General features: G+C 47.9%; 3 protein-coding genes and 2 pseudogenes across 3 annotated transcripts; 2 read left to right on the top strand and 3 right to left on the bottom strand.

Moving 5' to 3' along the window:
* Window positions 1–838: 838 nt before the first annotated feature.
* On the bottom strand, window positions 839–2,614 carry LOC121851552 (histone H1-like). The gene has a single exon (XM_042345494.1). The coding sequence runs from the start codon at window positions 2,575–2,577 to the stop codon at window positions 1,927–1,929; it is 651 nt and encodes a 216-aa protein (XP_042201428.1). The 5' UTR covers window positions 2,578–2,614; the 3' UTR covers window positions 839–1,926.
* A 1,959-nt stretch (window positions 2,615–4,573) lies between these two features.
* LOC121851557 lies at window positions 4,574–23,861 on the top strand. Its single transcript, XM_042345498.1, has 4 exons — window positions 4,574–4,874; window positions 12,770–13,142; window positions 15,373–15,384; window positions 23,543–23,861. Exons 1-4 carry the CDS (start codon window positions 4,589–4,591, stop codon window positions 23,856–23,858), a joined length of 987 nt encoding a protein of 328 aa, XP_042201432.1. The 5' UTR covers window positions 4,574–4,588; the 3' UTR covers window positions 23,859–23,861.
* On the bottom strand, window positions 14,061–14,566 carry LOC121851550 (annotated as a pseudogene).
* Window positions 14,868–15,331, top strand: LOC121851554 (annotated as a pseudogene).
* Window positions 19,793–21,662, bottom strand: LOC121851551 (histone H1-like). Its single transcript, XM_042345493.1, has one exon. The coding sequence runs from the start codon at window positions 21,623–21,625 to the stop codon at window positions 20,975–20,977; it is 651 nt and encodes a 216-aa protein (XP_042201427.1). The 5' UTR covers window positions 21,626–21,662; the 3' UTR covers window positions 19,793–20,974.
* Window positions 23,862–23,971: the final 110 nt, after the last annotated feature.

Consider the following 23,971-nt stretch of genomic DNA (forward strand, 5'->3'; position numbering starts at 1 on the left):
GAATAAAGGTTTTATTTTCTCAGACTTCACGTCAGTTAAATTATTTGCACAAATATTATCTGCCAGTTTCCTCTCTTGCAGGTTTACACCTGAGCTTTCACCCTGAGAGACAGAAATATCTGCTTCCCCTGTGGTCAGCCTCGGTATTGCAGCCCGGAGACTGGCTTCCTTATCTGATGGTAAGATCTTCCAAACCCTACAAGACAGCAGGGCTGTGGAGGACAGCAGGACAGCAGGTTGTGTTGCTTTGAGTTATGTAGAGTTAATAGTTAATGCTGTATTACTCAAAGCAACACAAAGGCCTGTGAGGATAAAGCACAATAGTGGAAACTTGTTATCATTGTTGTCTTTTACGAAGGCTTATAATAGAAACAATGGACATTACAGTTACCCTCCCACAGAGACACAACGTTACAGGAACAGAGATCTAACATTCTAAAAGAATTCTGCCTTCTAGAAACCCCTTCTGTGTCTCAACCTTTCCATCCCCCAGGCTGATTGACATAGTTTCTCTCACCTTTCCTCTCCCCACCATCACCGGCTGCTCCCACCCAGAGCTCTAATGGATGCAACAAACATAATGCTGCAGATTTGGACACATTTTGTCCGTTTTATGTTCCTCGCCATTGGCAAGCGAGCCTTCAGCCACTCTGCCCCCACCCTCTGCTACTCAGTGCCACAGTCCCTCCACCTTGACCGCTCCCTTGTCTCTTTCAAGACCTGTGCCTTCAATCACGCTCCTTCCCCCTTCCCTCCACCCTCCTCAGTCCTGATCCCCAGATCATTGATTGTCCAGCACTTCCCAAGCTGAACAGTGCTATACAAATGTAGATCTGTTGTTGTTGTTGTTTAACATTTACAATATCAGATTCTGTTGAGGACAATGTTTGCTCTCATGATTTACTACGATCCCTAAATTAATTGTTTCTAACAGTGCAGAAGGGGAGGAGCCACTGTTAACCACCATGAAAAAGCAGTGGTCCATCTCACCCAAAGCATTATTTTCATAGTGAACGAAGCCTCGAAGAGAGAGTTTAGCCTCGTTGCAAAACATGGGGTCTATCCAGCAGACTGATAGAGCCGGGGACATGGGACAACCCGCCTGACTCCAGACGTGATGGGAATGCCTGAGTCTCAAGTCCATTCGCTGTGACTGCGCTACAGATGTCTCTGTACAGCAATCGGAACCAGTTCAAAATTCCCTCCCCAAAGCCCATTATGGAAACCGCCTCAAACATATGGTTGTGCGATAATCTGCCGAAGGCTTTGTCCTGGTATCTCTGAGTAGCGCGAGGCTATCAGGGATCCTTCAGCCTGGAACCGTGCAGGTTTGGTCAGGGTGCATCACCCGCTCGATTAGTCTTGATCCGCACAGAGATCACATTGGCCACGTAACTCTGCGTTCATCGCCGCTTCAGGAGAGCCCTGGACGAGCTGTCCAGTGCCCCGTCAGCCCTGGACGATTGTCCACCTGCCTCAATGATGCAGTTGAAATCCCCTCCCAAGATGACAGCCTGGATGTGACCAGTAGCTGTGGGAGCAGCTGAAACATATCCCTGCGCTGGGCTCGGTTTTTGGGGCTGTAACCACCGAGCTACAGGACTCCACTCTCGGTGAATGTTGTTTGGTAACTAACACAGAGACTAAAACGACCTCCCTGTCGGCGATTTGAACCCCGGTCTCCCGCGTGACAGGCGGAGATACTAACCACTGGACTAACTCGGATTCACACCGACTCAGGTGCCAAGATGCTGCCATGGACACACGCCAAAGGTCCCAGTACCTGCTGTTTATGTCTATGTTTCTGCTCTCCTGTGACAGACACTCTGCTCACCCCAGAATCATTCGTTAGGTGCAGCTCGTTTGGGAGGGAATGGGTGGCTCTGAGAAGAGCCTTTGGGGGTTAATATCAGCAGAGGGGAGAAGTTACTTCTTTTTGGCTGGTGTTTTCTTAGCCGCCGGCGCTTTGGGGAAACGTTTGGCGGTTTTGCCGCTTGGTCTCTTTGAGGCTGCGGGCTTCTTTACAGCTTTCTTTACCACCGCTTTCTTTACAGGTTTTTTGGCCGATTTGGGCTTCTTACTCACGGCAGCTTTCGGGGTCTTCTTGACAGCGGGAGACTTGGCTTTGTGGACTCTCTTGGGCACAGATGGTTTCTTGGGTGAACTTGGCTTTTTTGTTGCAAGTTTCTTCCGTGGAGAAGCTTTCTTGGCGGCCGCTGCCTTCTTCCCCCGCGGGGTCGGCTTCTTTGCCGCGTTGTCCTTGTTGAGTTTGAAGGAGCCGGTGGCGCCGATGCCCGTGGTCTGGATCAGGATACCTCTGTCTGCCAGTCTCTTCAGAGAAGCCCTGACCTGGTGTTTGTGAGTTTCCGGCTTGTAGCCTTTGGCGTCCAGAGTCTTCTTGATGGCGACCACGGACAAGCCCCTGCGATGCTCAGCGCTCGCCACCATCTGCTTGATCTCCTCCATCAGGTTGAAGCCGGGTTTCTGCTTCGGGGCAACGCGCTTCTTCTTGGCGGCTTTGGGCGAAGCGGTGGCGGCTGCAGGAGGCTGGACGGCGGCGGGAGCAGTTTCAGCCATAGTCCCTGTGAGAGGCTCAGTGTGTGGAGCTGCTCAGGATAGTGAAGCCAGGCGGCGCCACAGCCACTTACAGCCTCCGAGCGGACGCGGCAGAGTCAGCCGCTGCTCAGCTTCCGGGTTTCAAATCTCTGTGTTTCTGTCGTTTCCAAAACTGATCGTTTGTCTCTAAACTCGTTTGTGCTGAGAGTCAACAACAGCCTTTCGCTGAAGTGCACAATCCGCTCTTCACTGAGAGACACTGCACAACTGAACTAAAGGCAGCAGCTTCCAGTTAAAAACGTTTGAATGTGGGATTGCCCGCGGTTCAGCGCTGAATCCTGGACATATTGACGGCGACTTGAATGATATTCTCAAACCAAACAGAATCACAGCTTAAATTGTGGCTGTGATGTCAAGCAGAGGGTCGGGGCCATCCCGTCAACAGAAAATATTCTTACTTCTGGTGCTAGGGATTTGGAAATCCCGGGATGAAGCTGGACACACTAGCACAGTGACTGGAATCTGAGTCTGGCGCCTTTTTAACACAGAGCCGCTGACACTATCATTGAATCAGCGCCTTGAACTGGCAAACTATACCCCAGTCATTGAATTCTCAGGAGCGGATTTTCCTCTGTCCATGTTATGTGCTGCAGTCTCCCGGAGTTTGTGACTGTTTGGCAGCGCAGTGAGTGACAGGAGGCTCTGAGATAGGAGCTCGCCACAGTGTCAGTGTTCTCACAGATAGGACAAAGGAGAAAGGATTTCACTGGTTCTGTCTGTGTGCTCCACGGTTAATAGTAATAATAATAATAGTAATAATCCTTGCATTTGATATAGCGCTTTTCACGTCAGGAGGACGTCCCAAAGCGCTTCACAGAACACACTGTAAAGTGAATTGACTGTATATTTGTGGGCGAACGCGGCAGCCAATTGCGCACAGCAATGTCCCACAAACAGTCCTGGATTGAAAATGACCAATTTATTATTGTGTTTGGTTTTGGAGGGATTATTATTAGGCTCTGTGTGGAGTAAGGAAACTTGCCCAAGGTTTCGCCCTCTGCCTGGAATTGAACTGATTGTTTAACTACAGAGATATAGATAGCAATAAAAGGCTTACATGGCGATTGAGGTCAAAGGGGAATATTCGCAGGCACATGCCAATCCTCTCCAGCTAGCTGAACAAATCTCGAGCATGTTTCATGACACAAACAGCTGCCTGAAAATAACATGGAATGACTTTGAGCTGAGAGCCATTCATTCTCCGTTTCTCTGCCGAGCACTGAATGTGTTACAGTATCAGCTGTGGCGGTGACTCCCTGTCAGGCCGTGTTACTGTGTGAATCTTTGGTTCACACTGAGACTCGCAGCAAATTCAAAAAGCCCACCAGTTTCACTACGGTGACTACATTCTCCTTCCCATCAATAGCTACAACAGCGGGAAATATACAGCGGTGGAATGGCAAAACACAGCGTTGATCATTCGGCGAAAAATAGAAAGAAACTGAGAAGTTTCCGAGCTCGAGATTCTGGCTAAAATCTGGCAGTGACACAGACACTGAGCCTCATCTTATACCTTCAACCTCTAATATTCCATGTCTGTGCCTGTAACATGCTGGGAATTCAGGAGCATTTGGTTTATTTTGAGGGAAGCCACATTAACAGTTAACAGTAACTCCTTCTGGTCAGTGAGGTTGAATGGTATTTCCCGCGCACATTCCAGCTGGAGAGCTGCTTTAACATTACTGCTTGATGGGAAACCATGGGGTTGGAGGTTCACATGGCATTTGAATTGGGGTTCTTTTGGTTTCCGGTTTGCTTTTGCGAAATTGTTTGAACAATTGGCAATTGTGGGAAACTGCGGGAGGAGCTGAGCTGCGGCAGCTGTTGTGTGTCTGTGTGTGTGTGTCACTGTGACCGTCTCCTCCCCTCGGCAGCTCTGCTCTGCCTTCCTCAGCCAGGTCGGGGCGCCCTGTATAAAAGCAGCCAGAAGCTGCGTGTCCGTCATTCGACTGCTGTTGAGTGGAGGAGAGACATGTCTGGCCGAGGCAAAGGAGGCAAAGGTCTGGGGAAAGGCGGCGCTAAGCGTCACCGCAAAGTGCTCCGTGATAACATCCAGGGCATCACCAAACCAGCCATCCGCCGCCTGGCGCGGCGTGGCGGAGTCAAGCGCATCTCCGGCCTGATCTACGAGGAGACCCGCGGGGTGCTGAAGGTTTTCCTGGAGAATGTGATCAGGGATGCGGTCACCTACACGGAGCACGCCAAGCGCAAGACCGTCACCGCCATGGATGTGGTGTACGCTCTGAAACGCCAGGGCCGCACTCTGTACGGATTCGGCGGCTGAACATCTCCTGAACGTCAAGACACAAAGAACAAAGGCTCTTATAAGAGCCGCCCAAGTGCTCATATCAAAGGCTGTAACTTCCAAACGAAACTCGTCTGCCGTCAGGCGTTTGTCCTTCACTATATATAATGTGGTCGCTCCAGCGGGAGCCCGAATAAGATTGTCCACAGACAAACCACAGCTTAGTGTTTCTGTATCCAACTTGTCATGACTTCTGTTACTATGAATCTCAGACGGACAGCCTCCATGTTCCCGAAGGTTATGTTGCTAAGGAACTGGAGAATTGGAAACCTTGAGCCACGTAGAATGAATAGAATAGTACGGCACAGAAGGAGGCCATTCGGCCCATTGTGTCTGCCGGCTGTTTGAAAAGAGCCACCCAAGTCAGTCCCCTGCTCTCTCCCCATCGCCCTGCAAACTGGTTCTCTCCAAATAATGATCGATTTCTCTCATAAAGTGGCCATCGGCGTCCACCAGCCTTTCACACAATGGATTCAAGATCCAAACAACTCCTTGTGTGAAAACATTTCTCCTCACTTCCCCTCTGTTTCTTTTAACTCGGTGTCCTCGGGTTACTGACCCACCCGCCAGTGGGAATAGTTTCTCCTTTGTCACTCTTATCGAATCCGCACCAAATTCTGAAAACTCTTTTGAAAAAACCCAATAATAAATTGGTCATTTTCAATCCATGACTTTGTGGAACACTGCTGTGCGCAATTGGCTGCCGCGTTCAGTCACAAATGTAGAGTCAATACGCTTTGCAGTATATTCTGTGAAGTGCTTTGGGAAGGCTAGGGATGTGAAAAGCGCTGTATCAAATGCAAGGATTATTATTAGTATTATTAAATCTCCGCTTAACCGTCCCTGCTCCAAGGAGAATAATCCGAGCTTCTCAAGCCTCTCCTGATAACTGAAGTTCCTCATTCCTGGTACCATCCTGGTAAATCTCCTTCACATCCTCTCCAGTATCTCGCAGGTTCCCATTGTTAGTGGGACCAAAGGATCTTGTGTCTCATGCCTCAGCTCTACAGCAACAACAAATGACACGGTCTTCAGACGGGAATTGAAGGAGGCAAGCTTGGGGGTGAAGTGGAGGGATTGTGGGGTAGAGTTCCAGACTGTGGGGGCAGGGATGCTGAATGCCTGACCACCAATGGGATATGATGAAATTGTGTATTGTGGTCTCAATGGCCTGTGGTGAGAGGCAGTGGTGGAGATGGGCAATGTTGCAGAGGTGTGGAAAGACGGAACAGTTCATGGCATGAATGAAGGGTTTGAAGGGTAGCTGAAGATCGAAAAGGACACCGAGGTTTCGGATTGGCTCCGTGAGGTGAAGAGTGCAGCCATGAATGGTGGTGTCTGCATTACTGCCGAAGTGTCAGCTCATCTTCCATGTTTTCAGTTGTTTTGTAACTTTGTCCCAACATAAAGTCCTGATATACGATCACTGGCACAAACACACACAAACACTCACACACGTACATACATATGCATACACACGCATACATACACACACACACATGTACATACATGCACACTCACGCACATACACACACACTTGCACACTTACAGACACACACACAAACACATTAACACACACACACACACACTTACAGACACACACACGAAAACATACACACACACACACATTCACACACACACATATACACACATGCACATACACACACATGCACATTCACACACACGTACGCACCCACACACATGCACACTCACACACACACGTACGGGCAATGGGAAAGCAGGACAGTGTGGGAGAAACAAAGTGTGGGGTTGGGAGCAAGAACATTATCAGGCGTGGATGGCTCGGGTCGGGGCGACAGCCAAAATGTGCCCACAGAGGCCAGGAGCGAGCGATCAGTGGGACACGATCAGCACACGGTCTATGGGTATACTCACACAACAGAGACACATAAATTTATCGAATCAAAACCCATTTAATATGCTGTTGAGTGATGCAGTATTGACAATTGTACATCTAAGTGCACATTAGATTAGAATTAAGTGCACATACTCCACACTCNAAAAATGAACACAAGGCAGAAAATCAGGATTCCTGTTTGCATATTATATTTCATTTGCTGGAGACAGACACAGGGAACACTTCGGCAACAATCATTCTCACTCTGGATAACTAGCCTGGTCTCTGTATAACAGGCCTGGTCTCTGTATAACAGCGCTGGTCTCTGCATAATAGACCTGGTCTCTGTAAGGCTGCTCTGGTCTCTGCATTACTGGCCTGTTCTCTGTATAAGAGGTCTGGTCTCTGAATAACAGGCCTGGTCTTGGAATAATTGGCCTGGTCTCTGTAAAACTGGCCTGGTCTCTGTATAACAGGTCTGGTCTCTGTATAACAGGCCTGGTCTCTGTGTAACAGGCCTGATCACTGTACAGCTGGCCTGGTCTCTGTATAACAGCTCTGGTCTCTGTAAAACTGACCTGCTCTCTGTATAACAGCTCTGGTCTCTGTAAGGCTGGCCTGGTCTCTGTATTACTGCTCTGGTCTCTGTATGACTGGCCTTGTCTCTGTATTAGAGGTCTGGTCTCTGAATAAGAGGCCTGGTCTCCGAATAACTGGCCTGGTCTCTGAAAAACTGGCCTGGTCTCTGTATAACAGGCCTGGTCTCCGAATAACTGGCCTGGTCTCTGTATAACAGCTCTGGTCTCTGTAAAACTGACCTGGTCTCTGTATAACTGGCCTGGTCTCTGTATAACAGGCCTGGTCTCTGTTTAACAGGCCTGGTCTCTGTATAACTCGCCTGGTCTCTGTATAACTGGTCTGGTCTCTGTATAAACGGCCTGGTCTCTGTATAAGTGGCCTGGTCTCTGTATAACAGGTCTGGTCTCTGTATAACTGGCCTGGTTTCTGAGTAGCAGGCCTCGTCGCTGTAAAACTGGCCTGGTTTCTGTAAAACTGGCCTGGTCTCTGTATAACAGCTCTGGTCTCTGTAAGGCTGGCCTGGTCTCTGTATTACTGCTCTGGTCTCGGTATGACTGGCCTTGTCTCTGTATTGGAGGTCTGGTCTCTGTATAAGAGGCCTGGTCTCTGTATAACAGCCCTGGTCTCTGTATAAGTGGCCTGGTCTCTGTATAAGACGCCGTCTCTGTGTAAGACGCCTGGTCTCTGTATTAATGCTCGGGTCCCTGTATAACTGGCCTGGTCTCTGCGTAACAGCCCGGGTCTCTGTACAACAGCTCTGGTCTCTGTATAAGAGGCCTGGTCTCTGTATAAGAGTCCTGGTCTCTATATTAATGCTCTGGTCTCTGTATAACTGGCCTGGTCTCTGTTTAACAGGCCTGGTCTCTGTCTAACAGGCCTGGTCTCTGTATAACTCACCTGTTCTCTGTATAACTGGCCGGGTCTCTGTATAACTGGCCTGGTCTCTGTATAACTGGCCTGGTCTCTGTTTAACAGGCCTGGTCTCTGTCTAACAGGCCTGGTCTCTGTACAACTCGCCTGGTCTATGTCTAACAGGCCTGGGCTCTGTATAACTCACCTGTTCTCTGTATAACTGGCCGGGTCTCTGTATAACTGGCCTGGTCTCTGTATAACTCGCCTGGTCTCTGTATAACTGGCAGGGTCTCTGTATAACTGGCCTGGTCTCTGTATAAAAGGCCTTGTCTCTGTATAACTGGCCTGGTCTCTGTATAACTGGCCTGGTCTCTGTATAAAAGGCCTGGTCTCTGTATAACTGGCCTGGGCTCTGTATAACAGCCCTGGTCTCTATATAAGAGGTCTGGTCTCTGTATAACAGCCCTGGTCTCTGTATAGCATCCCTTGTGTCTGTATTACTGGCCTGGTTTCTGTATTACTGGACTGGCGTCTGTATAACAGCCCTGGTCTCTGTAAAGCTGGCCTGGTCTCTGTATTACCGCTCTGGTCTCTGTATTACTGGCCTGGTCTCTGTATTACTGGCCTGGTCTCTGTATAAGAGGTCTGGTCGCTGTATAAGAGGCCTGGTCTCTGTATTACTGCCCTGGTCTCTGTATAACAGCCGTGGTCTCTATATAAGAGGTCTGGTCTCTGCATAACAGCCCTGGTCTCTGTATAGCAGCCCTTGTGTCTGTATTACTGGCCTGGTCTCTGTACAAGAAGCTTGTTCTCTGTATAAGAGGCATGGTCTCTAGAGGTCTGGTGTATCAAGCTATAATAATAATCCTTGCATTTAATATGTGGTGCACTGTCATGACTTGATGGCATCTCAAAGCGCTTCACAGAATATGCTGTTAAATGAATTGACTGTATATTTTGTTGGTGAAATCCGGCAGCCAATGGTGCACAGCAGTGTGCCACAAACAGGAGTGGAGTGAGTAACCGGATTATTGTTCTTGAAAAGATTTCTTGGTCGGCAATAATACCTTCAAGAAGCAGCAAAATACACAGGCTTTTTCGGATGCACACACACAGCAATATCACTTAGACGTGGAGGTCTCTGGTCTCTGTATAACTCACCTGTTCTCTGTATAACTGGCCGGGTCTCTGTATAACTGGTCTGGTCTCTGTATAACTCGCGTGGTCTCTGTATAACTGGCCGGGTCTCTGTATAACTGGCCTGGTCTCTGTATAAAAGGCCTGGTCTCTGTATAACTGGCCTGGTCTCTGTATAAAAGGCCTGGTCTCTGTATAACTGGCCTGGGCTCTGTATAACAGCCCTGGTCTCTATATAAGAGGTCTGGTCTCTGTATAACAGCCCTGGTCTCTGTATAGCAGCCCTTGTGTCTGTATTACTGGCCTGGTCTCTGTATAAGAAGCTTGTTCTCTGTATAAGAGGCCTGGTCTCTGTATAAGAGGTCTGGTGTATCAAGCTATAATAATAATAATCCTTGCATTTAATATGTAGTGCACTGTCATGACTTGATGGCATCTCAAAGCACTTCACAGAATATGCTGTTAAATGAATTGACTGTATATTTTTTGGTGAAATCCGGCAGCCAATGATGCACAGCAGTGTGTCACAAACAGGAGTGGATTGAGTGACTGGATTATTGTTCTTGAAAAGATTTCTTGGTCGGCAATAATACCTTCAAGCAGCAGCAAAACACACAGGCTTTTTCGGATGCACACACAGCAATATCACTTAGACGTGGAGGGATTATCTATTTGATACTCACATATAGATAGCAAGACATGAACACGGAGTATTGATTCCGTGTTTGTGTACAAGATTAGAGAGCCTCTGAAATGAATTCAAATTAATATGACACACAATCAGTATTCTCACAAATTATCAACATAGAAACAATCCACAGGCCCACACTTACAGCAGATACACTGCCACCATCACAAGCAACTCACCTGCAAGCACCCAGTAGCATTCCTAGACATTGCAACACAATACCTTACCAATCAGGATACATTGTTGAAAGGACGTGCACAACCTACAACACAGAGTGACATTTTGTCAGGAACACCAAATTTGAAAGTTTTTTTTTGAGGAGAGTTATTGTTAAATAAAGCCTGTCAACCTTTGCTGTCAATAGGGTTGGACTGTAGAGTGTCACTAACTGATTGGGTATGTTTAAGGGAAAGCTGGAATCCTAGAAAAGTCCTGCATGTTGTGGGTAATGGAAATTTCCAACAGACAGTGTGTCCGGCCTGACTCAGTGGTTGGTCTCTCGCCGCTGGGTCAGAAGGTTGCTGGTTCAAGCCGTAGTTTGGGACAATATCTCAACTGACTTTCCAATGCAGTGCTGGGGCAGTGTTGCACTGTCGAAGGTGCCGTCCTTTGGATGAAAAGTTAAACTGAGGTCCCGGCTGCTTGTTCAGTTGGAAGATAAAGATTGCATGGCACTAAACTACTTCCAATGTGGGGCATGAACCCACAACCTACTGGCTCAGAGGTGAGGCTGCTAAAACTGAGCCACACTGACAGACGTACACTTTATTGTCTTTCAGATTAAACTTCAGGACATGAGTAAGGAATGTTGTCCACAGCTAATGATGGATATTTCACTGTTTATCTACAGATTTGTGCTCAAGAGGAATATTTGAACTTTGGGCTTCGAGAGAAACAGATCTGAGTTCAACTCCACTCAACATGTTAAAAAGACAACTTACTCACAGGATAACAGGGAGCTCACATGATTTACCTGCAGATTCAGACAATCAGTGGAGTCCTGTAGCTCAGTGGTTAGAGCACTCGCTTTGCAAGCGAGAGACCTGAGTTCAATTCCAGGCAGAGGGCGAAACCTTGGGCAAATTTCCTTACTCCACACAGAGCCTAATAATAATCCCTCCAAAACAATACAATAATAAATTGGTCATTTTCAATCTACGACTGTTTGTGGGACATTGCTGTGCGCAATTGGCTGCCGCGTTCGCCCACAAATACACAGCTAATTCACTTTACAATATGTTCTGTGAAGAGCTTTGGGACGTCCTCCCGACGTGAAAAGTGCTATATCAAATGCAAGGATTATTATTATAATCAGATGTTACCCACATGAGAACCAAACACAATATCAGAGGCATAGACCATCTGGAAAAATTCAACATTCAGTAGTATTTATCTTGATGTTGAATATCCTGTTATTGAGTGTAGCCTCAGAGAATCAGTCAAACTTTGTAACAAAAGTCGATTTAAAATTAACACTGGATAAGGAGAAACATTATACCATAGTGTCATGTCTGAACTTTCAATGTTCATATACTTACAGAATTTCAGATCGTGTAAAATTATCATATTGCAAGCAGTGACAGGATTATATGTGATTCCAAGAAAAAAAGAGTTTGTTTGAGTCAATTAATGAGAAGTTCATTTTTGTCCACAATAAAGTCACAGGCTGTTTGTCCCTGTGTGTGTGCACACGGGTGCCCCCTGTCCTGCCCCAGTGTATCGGCCGCCTGCAGTCACCCGCCGTTCCACACCATTGGAAACCGCACCAAATTCACTCAGATAAAGAAAGGAGTAAATGAGATCCTTCTTCGGGTTAAGATTAAATCGGTTTCATTAAAGTGATTGATGTGCTCATGATTATCATTTTAATTATGTGCATCACCAGGAGGCTTTCTAAGAAATGAATGTAACCTTCAACCGTGTGAAAGTGGGTCAGAGCCTCTGTCGCTTGGGGGGAAGCTGCCAAAGAGGCATCAAAGAGCAGGAAATGGGAAGACACTGTGTGGTGTTGTAACACGGTAGAAAATAATAATAATAATAAGAATAATCCTTGCATTTGATATATCGCCTCATCATATCTTTGACACGACTCAAATCGCTTCACAGAGTACACTGTAAAGCCACTTGACTGCATTTATTTGGTGAGGGAATCGCAGCAGTCAATTTCACACAGCAGTGTTCAACAAACAGTCTGGATTGAGTGACCAAATTCTTCTTTCCTTTTATTGACGGGATTATTACCACCGGAAAAGCGATGCGCCAATCGACTAACAAGCGGGTGCCTAGTTACTGCTCGGTAAACAGAGGCGGGAAGGGTAAGGAAATTTTGCTAACATTTGGCCCCGTCCGGAAACCTGGCCCAGGTCCTCGCGCTTGCGAGGGTGAGTGTGCCAACCGTCCCACTGCAGGATTCCTGAAGCTGTCGAACGTCTTCAGAATGTTTTCAGACAAACTCGGACACAGAGAAACCGTCAGCATTTCCGTAAATAGGCCTTATTTTTCTAAAAAACAAACAATGGGAGTCACAATGTTTTGATATCATTCTCACATCACTACTTATTTTCAATGTGATTCGTGAGGGTGATTCAGTCCCTGTCTGAAATGCTTGTTGAGAAGCTGGAGGTGGAGCTCGCAGCTCAGAGGCTGATCTCTCTTCCCTGTGTCAGTGACTCTCTCCTCCCCTGACTGCAGCCAATCGTTGCGCTGTGGCCTCTATAAGAGCCGCTGCTCACAGTGCACTCGCCATTCACAGCTCGTCTTGTTTGCGGGAGTCAGAAGATGGCGCGGACAAAGCAGACGGCGCGGAAATCCACCGGCGGCAAAGCTCCCCGCAAACAGTTGGCCACCAAAGCTGCTCGTAAGAGCGCTCCGGCCACGGGGGGCGTGAAGAAGCCGCATCGCTACCGTCCCGGCACCGTGGCTCTCCGGGAGATCCGCCGCTACCAGAAATCCACCGAGCTGCTGATCCGCAAACTGCCCTTCCAGCGCCTGGTGCGGGAAATCGCTCAGGATTTCAAGACGGACCTGCGCTTCCAGAGCTCTGCCGTCATGGCGCTTCAGGAGGCCAGCGAGGCTTACCTGGTGGGGCTGTTTGAGGACACCAACTTGTGCGCTATCCACGCCAAGCGGGTCACCATCATGCCCAAGGACATCCAGCTGGCCCGCCGCATCCGCGGGGAGCGCGCTTAGACCCTCCGTCTCCACACTGTGTGAACAAAGGCTCTTTTAAGAGCCACCAAATAGTCAAACGGAAAGAGCGGCCTCTCCAGCAAACTGTACACTTGACACTCCTCCTCAGCTTAACGCATCTACAGCCCAAACCACTGTTAAACCGAATGTACAGTAACGGCCGGTGCCGATACAGCGAGATCTGTCTTTCTGTGGATCGTGTCTTGAACCATCCACATGCGTTCATTGTGGGAGGAAAGCGCGTCGACGCTTCGGGTCCACGACCCTGCGTCAGCACGGACCCGAAACGTTGACTCGCTTTCCTTTCTCCATTGATGCTGCCCGACCTGCTGCTGTGCTTTGCTTTCAGATTTCCGGCACCGCAGTATTTTGCCAGCGGTGTGTGGCTCACATGCATGCGGCATGATTGCAGCGTCTTCGACGCGACGCACAAAGAGGAACTCTGAACTGCACCCGGACTCCCCAAGTCATCCCAAAGCCCGCAATTATTATATCCGCCCATTCAACTTGATGTGGCGTAAGAGATATATAATAATAATAATAATCCTGCATTTGATATAGCACTTTTCACGTCGGGAGGACGTCCCAAAGCGCTTCACAGAACACACTGTAAAGTGAATTGACTGTATATTTGTGGGCGAACGCAGCAGCCAATTGCGCACAGCAATGTCCACAAACAGTCGTAGATTGAAAATGACCAATTTAATTTTTGTTTTGGTTTTTGGAGGGTCATTATTAGGCTCTGTGTGGAGTAAGGAAACTTGCCCAAGGTTTCGCCTCTGCCTGGAATTGAACTCCGGTCTCTCACTTGCAAAGCGAGTGCTCTAACCACTGAGCTACAGGACTCCACATGGCTGGTGCGGGCCCTGTCTTTGCTGAAATGGCAAACGGCTCTTTCCTGGACAGTGTGGGTGGCTCTGAAAAGAGCCTTTGGTTGGATAGGAAAACCTCCGATGATTTACTTCTTCTGAGGATGGAGGAGGTTTTCTTGGCAGCAGCACAGCCTGGATATTGGGCAGCACGCCGCCCTGAGCGATAGTCACTCCCCCAGCAGCTTGTTCAGCTCCTCGTCGTTGCGGACGGCCAGCTGCAGGTGCCGGGGGATGATCCTGGTCTTCTTGTTGTCGCGGGCGGCGTTGCCCGCCAGCTCCAGCACCTCAGCGGTCAGATACTCGAGCACCGCGGCCAGATAGACCGGGGCTCCGGCCCCCACGCGATCAGCGTAGTTGCCTTACGGAGATGTCTGTGGACGCGGACCCACCGGGAACTGCAGTCCGGCCCTGGAGGAGCGGGACTTGGCCTTGGCTCGGGCTTTACCTCCGGTCTTCCCACGTCCTGACATTTTGACTAAGATTCCGACACCAACCAGAGCGGATTCTGTGCTTAAATAGGTTCCGTTCGTCAGGCCCTTCATTTCCTGCCCAATCAGATCTCCTCGCACTGCAGCCCCAGCCCCCTGTCTCTACGTCACATCGGGCTCTCAGCCAATCACAGCACAGAGGCTGGGAGGCTGGGGATTGGTTGCCAACCCCCGGGGTCCCATTGGGGAACCGATTATGCTAAAGAGGGATGAACGGACTGCTTTGTTGGGATTGGATGGCGATAATATATAAGAAGACGTTCAGCCACTGCCCGACACTGTGTCGGTGGTATCAAGAGAGCAGAATGGCTGGTGAGGGCAAAACCGATGCCAAAGCCGCTAAATCCGAGGGCAAAGGAGCGCCCAAAAAAGGCAGCAAGAAAGCGATTCGCAAACCGCAGACTGCGGGCAAGAAGCGCAGGAGGTCGAGGAAGGAGAGTTACTCCATCTACGTGTACAAGGTGATGAAGCAGGTCCACCCGGACACCGGCATCTCCTCCAAGGCCATGAGCATCATGAACTCCTTTGTGAATGACATCTTCGAGCGCATCGCGTCCGAGGCTTCCCGCCTGGCGCAGTACACAAGCGCTCGACCATCACCTCCAGGGAGATCCAGACCGCCGTGCGCCTGCTGCTGCCGGGGAGCTGGCCAAGCACGCCGTGTCCGAGGGCACCAAGGCCGTCACCAAGTACACCAGCTCCAAGTGAGGGCTCACAGTCACTCCATCTACACACAAAGGCTCTTTTCAGAGCCACACACCACTTCTCCGACAGAGCTGTAGCAAAAGCGCCTTAAACTTGTGTGTGCACTGACGATATCCAGCGCCTTGGCTCGTCGTCCCGACCTGAAAGGCACTGTACACCAATGTAATCTGTAGCTCCACCGGTGCTCATTTCAGCTGCCCTCTGCTTGCAATATAACAAATATATCAAATCTTCTCTCTGCTTGCAATATAACAAATATATCAAATCTTCTCTCTGCTTGCAATATAACAAATTTGCAAGTCACTGAAATTCTGTACATATGTGATTACTTGAGGCAGGCGTGACACTGTGTGAAAACTTATTCTTATTCGGTATTAATTTAATTTACAATGTAGTTTTGTTGCCAATTCTGGTTGATTCTGTGAACTGAGCCTGTTTGTATTGAAACAGCCAACGCATAAAGATCCTTAAATGTTTGATGTTTTCTCATAGACCAGATGGAGAGGTATTATTTCCATTGGTTACTCAGGCACATGGGCCAGTAATGACTAATTTCAATATTTTCTGAGAATGAATGTTTGAAAAGGAAGTTGAGTATAACAAAGTATTTGGTGAGAACTGGTTTTACTGAACAGAACAACCAGTGCATATTTTCTTCATCTCGATTACAAGCCCATAACGAGGCCAATGAGATTCCATGTATTGAGGCAACAGGCGGCATCTCAGAGCTTAACAATGCTGGAGCCCAAGGCCCGAGCGGGGGGGAATGTGACTGTAGGCGCGGTTGTAAAGGAAGGTCTTCAGGCCTGACCTAAAGGGGGCGAGGCAAAGGGTTTGAGGTAGGGAGTTTAGAGATGAGGCAGTAGCTGGAGAGGAGGGACGGATCCAGGGATAGTTTTTTCAAGATGAGGGTGATGATGGCTGTTTTTAGGGTGGTGCGAACTGAACCAATGGACAAGGAGAAGTTGATGACATCGGACAGGAGAGGAGCTAGAATTTGGAGCTGGGAGACGGGGATGGGATTGAGGGAGCAGGTGGTGAATTTGAGTTTGTGGACAGTCGTGATGAGGGAGAAGGGAGAGATAGGGTCGTAGGAGTACAGGCGGTGATGTGTGGGGGTTGGGTGTGTCATGCGGGTGAGGTGATGTGGGGGCTGGAGATATATAGGCCCAAATTGGTAAGCCTATCCTCGAAACTCATCCCCTTCATCCCTCGTACTGACCTTGTAAATCTGCGCTGCTCTCCCTCCAAGGCAAGTACATCCTTCCTTAAATAATGAGACCAAAACTGGACACGTATTCCAGGTGTGGTCTCACTGGGGCCCTATACAGTTGCAGCAAGACTTCCCTGCACTTGTACTCTAATCCTTTCATGATGAATGCTAACCTACTGTACGCATTCATTATGAAAGTATTAACAATCCACCACTGTTTGTGGAACAATTGGTTGCCGCTTCGCCCACAAATATACGGTCAAATCACTTTAAACTCTATTCTGTGAAGTGCTTTGAGACTTCCAGAAGATGTGAAAAGCGCTATACCAAATGCCAAGATTATTATTATTATTATTACTCTAATCCTTTCATAATGAATGCTAACATACCGTTCGCCTTCCTAATTGCTGTTGCACCTGCAAACTAACTTTCTGCGATTGGTGTGTAAGGACACCAAAGTCCCTCTGGACGCTAACACATTCCAATCTCTCCCCTTCTAACAAATAACCCGCTCTACTGTTTTTGCTACCTAGGTGGATACATTATACTTCATCTGCCACCTCACCTATCTGTGTATCGCTGCATTTTTTGATGTCATCCTCTGTGTTGACACTTCCTCCTAGTTTTGTGTCATCTGCAAATTTAGACATATTAACTTTGATGTCCTCATCTAGATTGTTGATGTAGATGGTAAATAGCTGAGGCCTATGGACTGAGCCATGTGGCACTCCACTAGTCACATCACGCCAATCTGAACAAGACCGTTTATCCTTACTCTTTGTTTCCTACCCGTTAACCATTCCCCATTCCAAGTTCATATGCTCCCCCCTATTCCATGGGTCCTTATCTTTTGGACTAACCTTTTATGCGGCACCTTATCAAATGCCTTTTGGAAGTCCAAACAGACCACATCCACTGATTCATCCTTATCTAGTTTACTAGAAATATCCTCAAAAAACTCGACTTGGCCTAATTATGTTGTGCTCCCCTAAATATCGCACAACCACATCCTTAATCAATGATTCTAAAATTTTTCCGATCACTGATGTGAGACTAACTGGCCTTTAGATCCTCATCTTTTCCTTTCCACCTTTTTTAAATAGTAGGTGACATTTGCGATCTTCCAATCCATGGGGACTGTTCCAGAATCCAAGGAATCGCAGCATCGCAAGACCATTATCGAAATGACATTGTCTTTTTCAATGTCGTCCAATGAGTTTGAATGGTTCCTTTCTCTAAGCATCAGTGCAGAATTGATTCTTACCTAGCCCTCTCCTCTCTTTGCAAATAATATAAATGTTTGTGGATATTTGGTCCTTCTTTTATCAGTGGAATCGATGTTGTACTGGCCATGTCAGTATGTGTTATTGCACTTTGAATGGGTGGAAACATATAACATGTTGCCGACGTGTTCCCTGAGTCTGTCTCCAGCAACTGATATATAATATGCAAACAGGAATCCTGATTTTTATTGTTACACAAAAATTAGCCAGGCCGGTTACATGGAGAACAGGTTTATTATTGAGTGACTAGTCCAGTTATGCAGAGCCCAGGCCGTTATATGGAAAACAGATGTATTGTAGAGACCAGGCCAGCTATACAGAAACCAGGCCAGTTATACAGAGACAAGGACTGTATTATAGAGAGCAGGCCTGTTATATGGAGAACAGGTTTATTACAGAGGAACAAGTCCAGTTATACAGAGCCCAGGCCGTTATATGGAAAACAGGTTTATTGTAGAGACCAGGCCAGCTATACAGAAACCAGGCCAGTTACACAGATACCAGGCCTTTCATAAAGAGTCCAGGCCTGTAATACAGAGACCAGGCCTATTATATGGAGAACAGGTTTATTGTAGAGAGACCAGTCCAGTTATACAGAGACCAGGCCTGACATACAGAGACAAGGCCTGACATACAGAGACCAGGCCTGTCATACAGAGACCAGGCCTGTCATACAGAGACCAGGCCTATCATACAGAGACCAGGCCTGACATACAGAGACCAGGCCTGTTATTGCCGCAAACAAAATCAATTGCACAATAACAATCTCTTTGGTCAATATTCATGTGAAGCGATTTCCTGCTCATGAATAACTTGATAGCTGACAATGCGTCCATCAGAACAGCAGGAACTGGGATGAAGCTCTAAAGAACACTGCTTGTGAATGTTTGGGAGCAGGAGGAAAAGCTGTTTGAAATGACAGAGGAGCAACTTTGCTGGAATAGGTAAGAGTGAAACTAGTATTGGACAGAATCTTGAAGGTGGAGCAGAGCTGAGAGAAGGATTGTGTGGATAAATGGGAGACAACAAAGAGGTTCTGAGAACAAGGTGGCAGAAGAGTCCTGGTTGCAGATCGAGGTCATTGGCCACTTGGACCAGGGCAGTCGGTGCTGTGTATTGAATAGCCATTGCAATGGAGCAGCTCAATCAGCTTTATAAATGCCTGAGGTTATTTCATGGAGATATTGAACCTGAGTCACATATCCCCCACACCCCACTCTGATTTTATTCTCAGTGAATCACTTCGATACAGACACAGTGCACAGGTGGGTCTTTCATCAAAAGTGAAATGATGTGAAACAAAGTTGATACTTTCAGACATGAAAGGGGCAATATTAAAAGCAAGGTTGTATTTCAATGTGCACTGACTTGAGGGATGCCCTGCTTGGCTTCCTGAGAGGATAAGGAACACACACTGTTAATGCTAGACCAGCCAGCCAAGCTTGACAACAACATTTGGATGTAACACCAGTCACTGGGAACAAGGAATCTCCCATTCAGCTCCAGCAATGACCCACAACAAATCATGGATGTTATGAGAAGGATTATTGTCCAGGAAACCAGGAGTAACTGAGTGCTGATTTCCAATAGTGCCCTGGAATCTCCAAACTCCACCTGAAAGGGCAAACAGCATAGTCTTCCACCTTTCGATCGTTGATGGTGAATTCCCCCCCACCTTGTAGCAGGAATAGTTTGAATAGTTTTAAGATAATGGATGGCTTTCCACAATTGTCTGACATCTTTCTGACAAAAGTAAAATTATGCTATTTTGTTCGTAGACAAAATCTACAAACACAGTGATTATTATCATCATTATTATAATAATAATAATCCTTGCATTTGATATAGCGCTTTTCATGTCATCTCCACATCTCAATGCACTTCACAGAATATGCTGTTAAGTGAATTGACTGTATATTTGTGGGCGAAACCGGGCAGCCAATTGCACACAGCAGCGTCCCACAAACAGTCGTGGATTGAAAATGACCAATTATTGTTTTGTTTTTTGGAGGGATTATTATTAGGTGTGTGGAGTGAGGAAACTTGCCCAAGGTGTCTCCCTGCCTGGATTTGAAGCCAGGGGCAAGGCGAGGGCAATAACCACTGAGCTACAGGACTACAGTTCATCATAACTTCAAAGTTTATCGACATGTATTAATTCACCTGGAATGAAGGTTTTATTTTCTCAGACTTCACGTCAGTTAAATTAATTTGCACAAATATTATCTGCCAGTTTCCTCTCTTGCAGGTTTACACCTGAGCTTTCACCCTGAGAGACAGAAATATCTGCTTCCCCTGTGGTCAGCCTCGGTATTGCAGCCCGGAGACTGGCTTCCTTATCTGATGGTAAGATCTTCCAAACCCCACAAGACAGCAGGGCTGTGGAGGACAGCAGGACAGCAGGTTGTGTTGCTTTGAGTTATATAGAGTTAACTCTCAAGTTAATGCTGTATTACTCAAAGCAACACAAAGGCCTGTGAGGATAAAGCACAATAGTGGAAACTTGTTGCATTTATTTACTAATAAATGCTAATGCCAATATATATTTAATGCAACAATGGTTACTGGGCTCATAATTAAGCAGAATAGTCCCAGTAAAGAGAAATCCAATTCAAATACAGTTCAGAATGTCTGTCTTGTCTCTGTATAACAGGTCTGGTCTCGGTAAACTGGCCTGGTCTCTGTATAACTGTCTGTACCGTTTCAGGTAAATTTGATGTACACATAGCGGGCAAATAATATTTTGAGGTGAAAAGCAAAAGATGTTTAGTTGATGTTTTGTGGGGATATTTGCTCTTGACACACTTGGTCTCAGTGTGTTCCAAACCGTTCAGAAGCAGCGTTGGTTACTGGGCACAGATATCATTGTTGTCTTTTACGAATGCTTGTTTGGTAACTAACAGAGACTAAAGCGACCTCCCTGTCGGCGATTTGAACCCCGGTCTCCCGCGTGACAGGCGGAGATACTAACCACTGGACTAACTCGGATTCATACCGACTCAGGTGCCAAGATGCTGCCATGGACACACGCCAAAGGTCCCAGTACCTGCTGTTTATGTCTATGTTTCTGCTCTCCTGTGACAGACACTCTGCTCACCCCAGAATCATTCGTTAGGTGCAGCTCGTTTGGGAGGGAATGGGTGGCTCTGAGAAGAGCCTTTGGGGGTTAATATCAGCAGAGGGGAGAAGTTACTTCTTTTTGGCTGGTGTTTTCTTAGCCGCCGGCGCTTTGGGGAAACGTTTGGCGGTTTTGCCGCTTGGTCTCTTTGAGGCTGCGGGCTTCTTTACAGCTTTCTTTACCACCGCTTTCTTTACAGGTTTTTTGGCCGATTTGGGCTTCTTACTCACGGCAGCTTTCGGGGTCTTCTTGACAGCGGGAGACTTGGCTTTGTGGACTCTCTTGGGCACAGATGGTTTCTTGGGTGAACTTGGCTTTTTTGTTGCAAGTTTCTTCCGTGGAGAAGCTTTCTTGGCGGCCGCTGCCTTCTTCCCCCGCGGGGTCGGCTTCTTTGCCGCGTTGTCCTTGTTGAGTTTGAAGGAGCCGGTGGCGCCGATGCCCGTGGTCTGGATCAGGATACCTCTGTCTGCCAGTCTCTTCAGAGAAGCCCTGACCTGGTGTTTGTGAGTTTCCGGCTTGTAGCCTTTGGCGTCCAGAGTCTTCTTGATGGCGACCACGGACAAGCCCCTGCGATGCTCAGCGCTCGCCACCATCTGCTTGATCTCCTCCATCAGGTTGAAGCCGGGTTTCTGCTTCGGGGCAACGCGCTTCTTCTTGGCGGCTTTGGGCGAAGCGGTGGCGGCTGCAGGAGGCTGGACGGCGGCGGGAGCAGTTTCAGCCATAGTCCCTGTGAGAGGCTCAGTGTGTGGAGCTGCTCAGGATAGTGAAGCCAGGCGGCGCCACAGCCACTTACAGCCTCCGAGCGGACGCGGCAGAGTCAGCCGCTGCTCAGCTTCCGGGTTTCAAATCTCTGTGTTTCTGTCGTTTCCAAAACTGATCGTTTGTCTCTAAACTCGTTTGTGCTGAGAGTCAACAACAGCCTTTCGCTGAAGTGCACAATCCGCTCTTCACTGAGAGACACTGCACAACTGAACTAAAGGCAGCAGCTTCCAGTTAAAAACGTTTGAATGTGGGATTGCCCGCGGATCAGCGCTGAATCCTGGACATATTGACGGCGACTTGAATGATATTCTCAAACCAAACAGAATCACAGCTTAAATTGTGGCTGTGATGTCAAGCAGAGGGTCGGGGCCATCCCGTCAACAGAAAATATTCTTACGTCTGGTGCTAGGGATTTGGAAATCCCGGGATGAAGCTGGACACACTAGCACAGTGACTGGAATCTGAGTCTGGCGCCTTTTTAACACAGAGCCGCTGACACTATCATTGAATCAGCGCCTTGAACTGGCAAACTATACCCCAGTCATTGAATTCTCAGGAGCGGATTTTCCTCTGTCCATGTTATGTGCTGCAGTCTCCCGGAGTTTGTGACTGTTTGGCAGCGCAGTGAGTGACAGGAGGCTCTGAGATAGGAGCTCGCCACAGTGTCAGTGTTCTCACAGATAGGACAAAGGAGAAAGGATTTCACTGGTTCTGTCTGTGTGCTCCACGGTTAATAGTAATAATAATAATAGTAATCCTTGCATTTGATATAGCGCTTTTCACGTCAGGAGGACGGGACCAAAGCGCTTCACAGAACACACTGTAAAGTGAATTGACTGTATATTTGTGGGCGAACGCGGCAGCCAATTGCGCACAGCAATGTCCCACAAACAGTCCTGGATTGAAAATGACCAATTTATTATTGTGTTTGGTTTTGGAGGGATTATTATTAGGCCTGTGTGGAGTAAGGAAACTTGCCCAAGGTTTCGCCCTCTGCCTGGAATTGAACTGATTGTTTAACTACAGAGATATAGATAGCAATAAAAGGCTTACATGGCGATTGAGGTCAAAGGGAATATTCGCAGGCACATGCCAATCCTCTCCAGCTAGCTGACAAATCTCGAGCATGTTTCATGACACAAACAGCTGCCTGAAAATAACATGGAATGACTTTGGGCTGAGAGCCATTCATTCTCCGTTCTCTGCCGAGCACTGAATGTGTTACAGTATCAGCTGTGGCGGTGACTCCCTGTCAGGCCATGTTACTGTGTGAATCTTTGGTTCACACTGAGACTCGCAGCAAATTCAAAAAGCCCACCAGTTTCACTACGGTGACTACATTCTCCTTCCCATCAATAGCTACAACAGCGGGAATATACAGCGGTGGAATGGCAAAACACAGCGTTGATCATTCGGCGAAAAATAGAAAGAAACTGAGAAGTTTCCGAGCTCGAGATTCTGGCTAAAATAAGGAGCATTTGGGTTATTTTGAGGGAAGCCACATTAACAGTTAACAGTAACTCCTTCTGGTCAGTGAGGTTGAATGGTATTTCCCGCGCACATTCCAGCTGGAGAGCTGCTTTAACATTACTGCTTGATGGGAAACCATGGGGTTTAGAGGTTCACATGGCAATTGAATTGGGGTTCTTTTGGGTTTCCGGTTTGCTTTTGCGAAATTGTTTAACAATTGGCAATTGTGGGAAACTGCGGGAGGAGCTGAGCTGCGGCAGCTGTTGTGTGTCTGTGTGTGTGTGTCACTGTGACCGTCTCCTCCCCTCGGCAGCTCTGCTCTGCCTTCCTCAGCCAGGTCGGGGCGCCCTGTATAAAAGCAGCCAGAAGCTGCGTGTCCGTCATTCGACTGCTGTTGAGTGGAGGAGAGACATGTCTGGCCGAGGCAAAGGAGGCAAAGGTCTGGGGAAAGGCGGCGCTAAGCGTCACCGCAAAGTGCTCCGTGATAACATCCAGGGCATCACCAAACCAGCCATCCGCCGCCTGGCGCGGCGTGGCGGAGTCAAGCGCATCTCCGGCCTGATCTACGAGGAGACCCGCGGGGTGCTGAAGGTTTTCCTGGAGAATGTGATCAGGGATGCGGTCACCTACACGGAGCACGCCAAGCGCAAGACCGTCACCGCCATGGATGTGGTGTACGCTCTGAAACGCCAGGGCCGCACTCTGTACGGATTCGGCGGCTGAACATCTCCTAACGTCAAGACACAAAGAACAAAGGCTCTTATAAGAGCCGCCCAAGTGCTCATATCAAAGGCTGTAACTTCCAAACGAAACTCGTCTGGCGTCAGGCGTTTGTC

This window comes from Callorhinchus milii, unplaced genomic scaffold (genome assembly GCF_018977255.1).
Source record: "Callorhinchus milii isolate IMCB2004 unplaced genomic scaffold, IMCB_Cmil_1.0 Scaffold54, whole genome shotgun sequence".
NCBI classification, from domain to species: domain Eukaryota; kingdom Metazoa; phylum Chordata; class Chondrichthyes; order Chimaeriformes; family Callorhinchidae; genus Callorhinchus; species Callorhinchus milii.

What these genes read in the sequence shown, in the direction of transcription:
- LOC121851552 (XM_042345494.1), bottom strand. Translation starts at nt 2,577, where the DNA reads ATGGCTGAAACTGCTCCCGCCGCCGTCCAGCCTCCTGCAGCCGCCACC.
- LOC121851557 (XM_042345498.1), top strand. Translation starts at nt 4,589, where the DNA reads ATGTCTGGCCGAGGCAAAGGAGGCAAAGGTCTGGGGAAAGGCGGCGCT. An exon ending in CGCTCTGAAACGCCAGGGCC is followed by an intron (nt 4,875 to 12,769) that starts GCACTCTGTACG and finishes CGCTGCTCACAG; the next exon opens with TGCACTCGCCATTCACAGCT.
- LOC121851551 (XM_042345493.1), bottom strand. Translation starts at nt 21,625, where the DNA reads ATGGCTGAAACTGCTCCCGCCGCCGTCCAGCCTCCTGCAGCCGCCACC.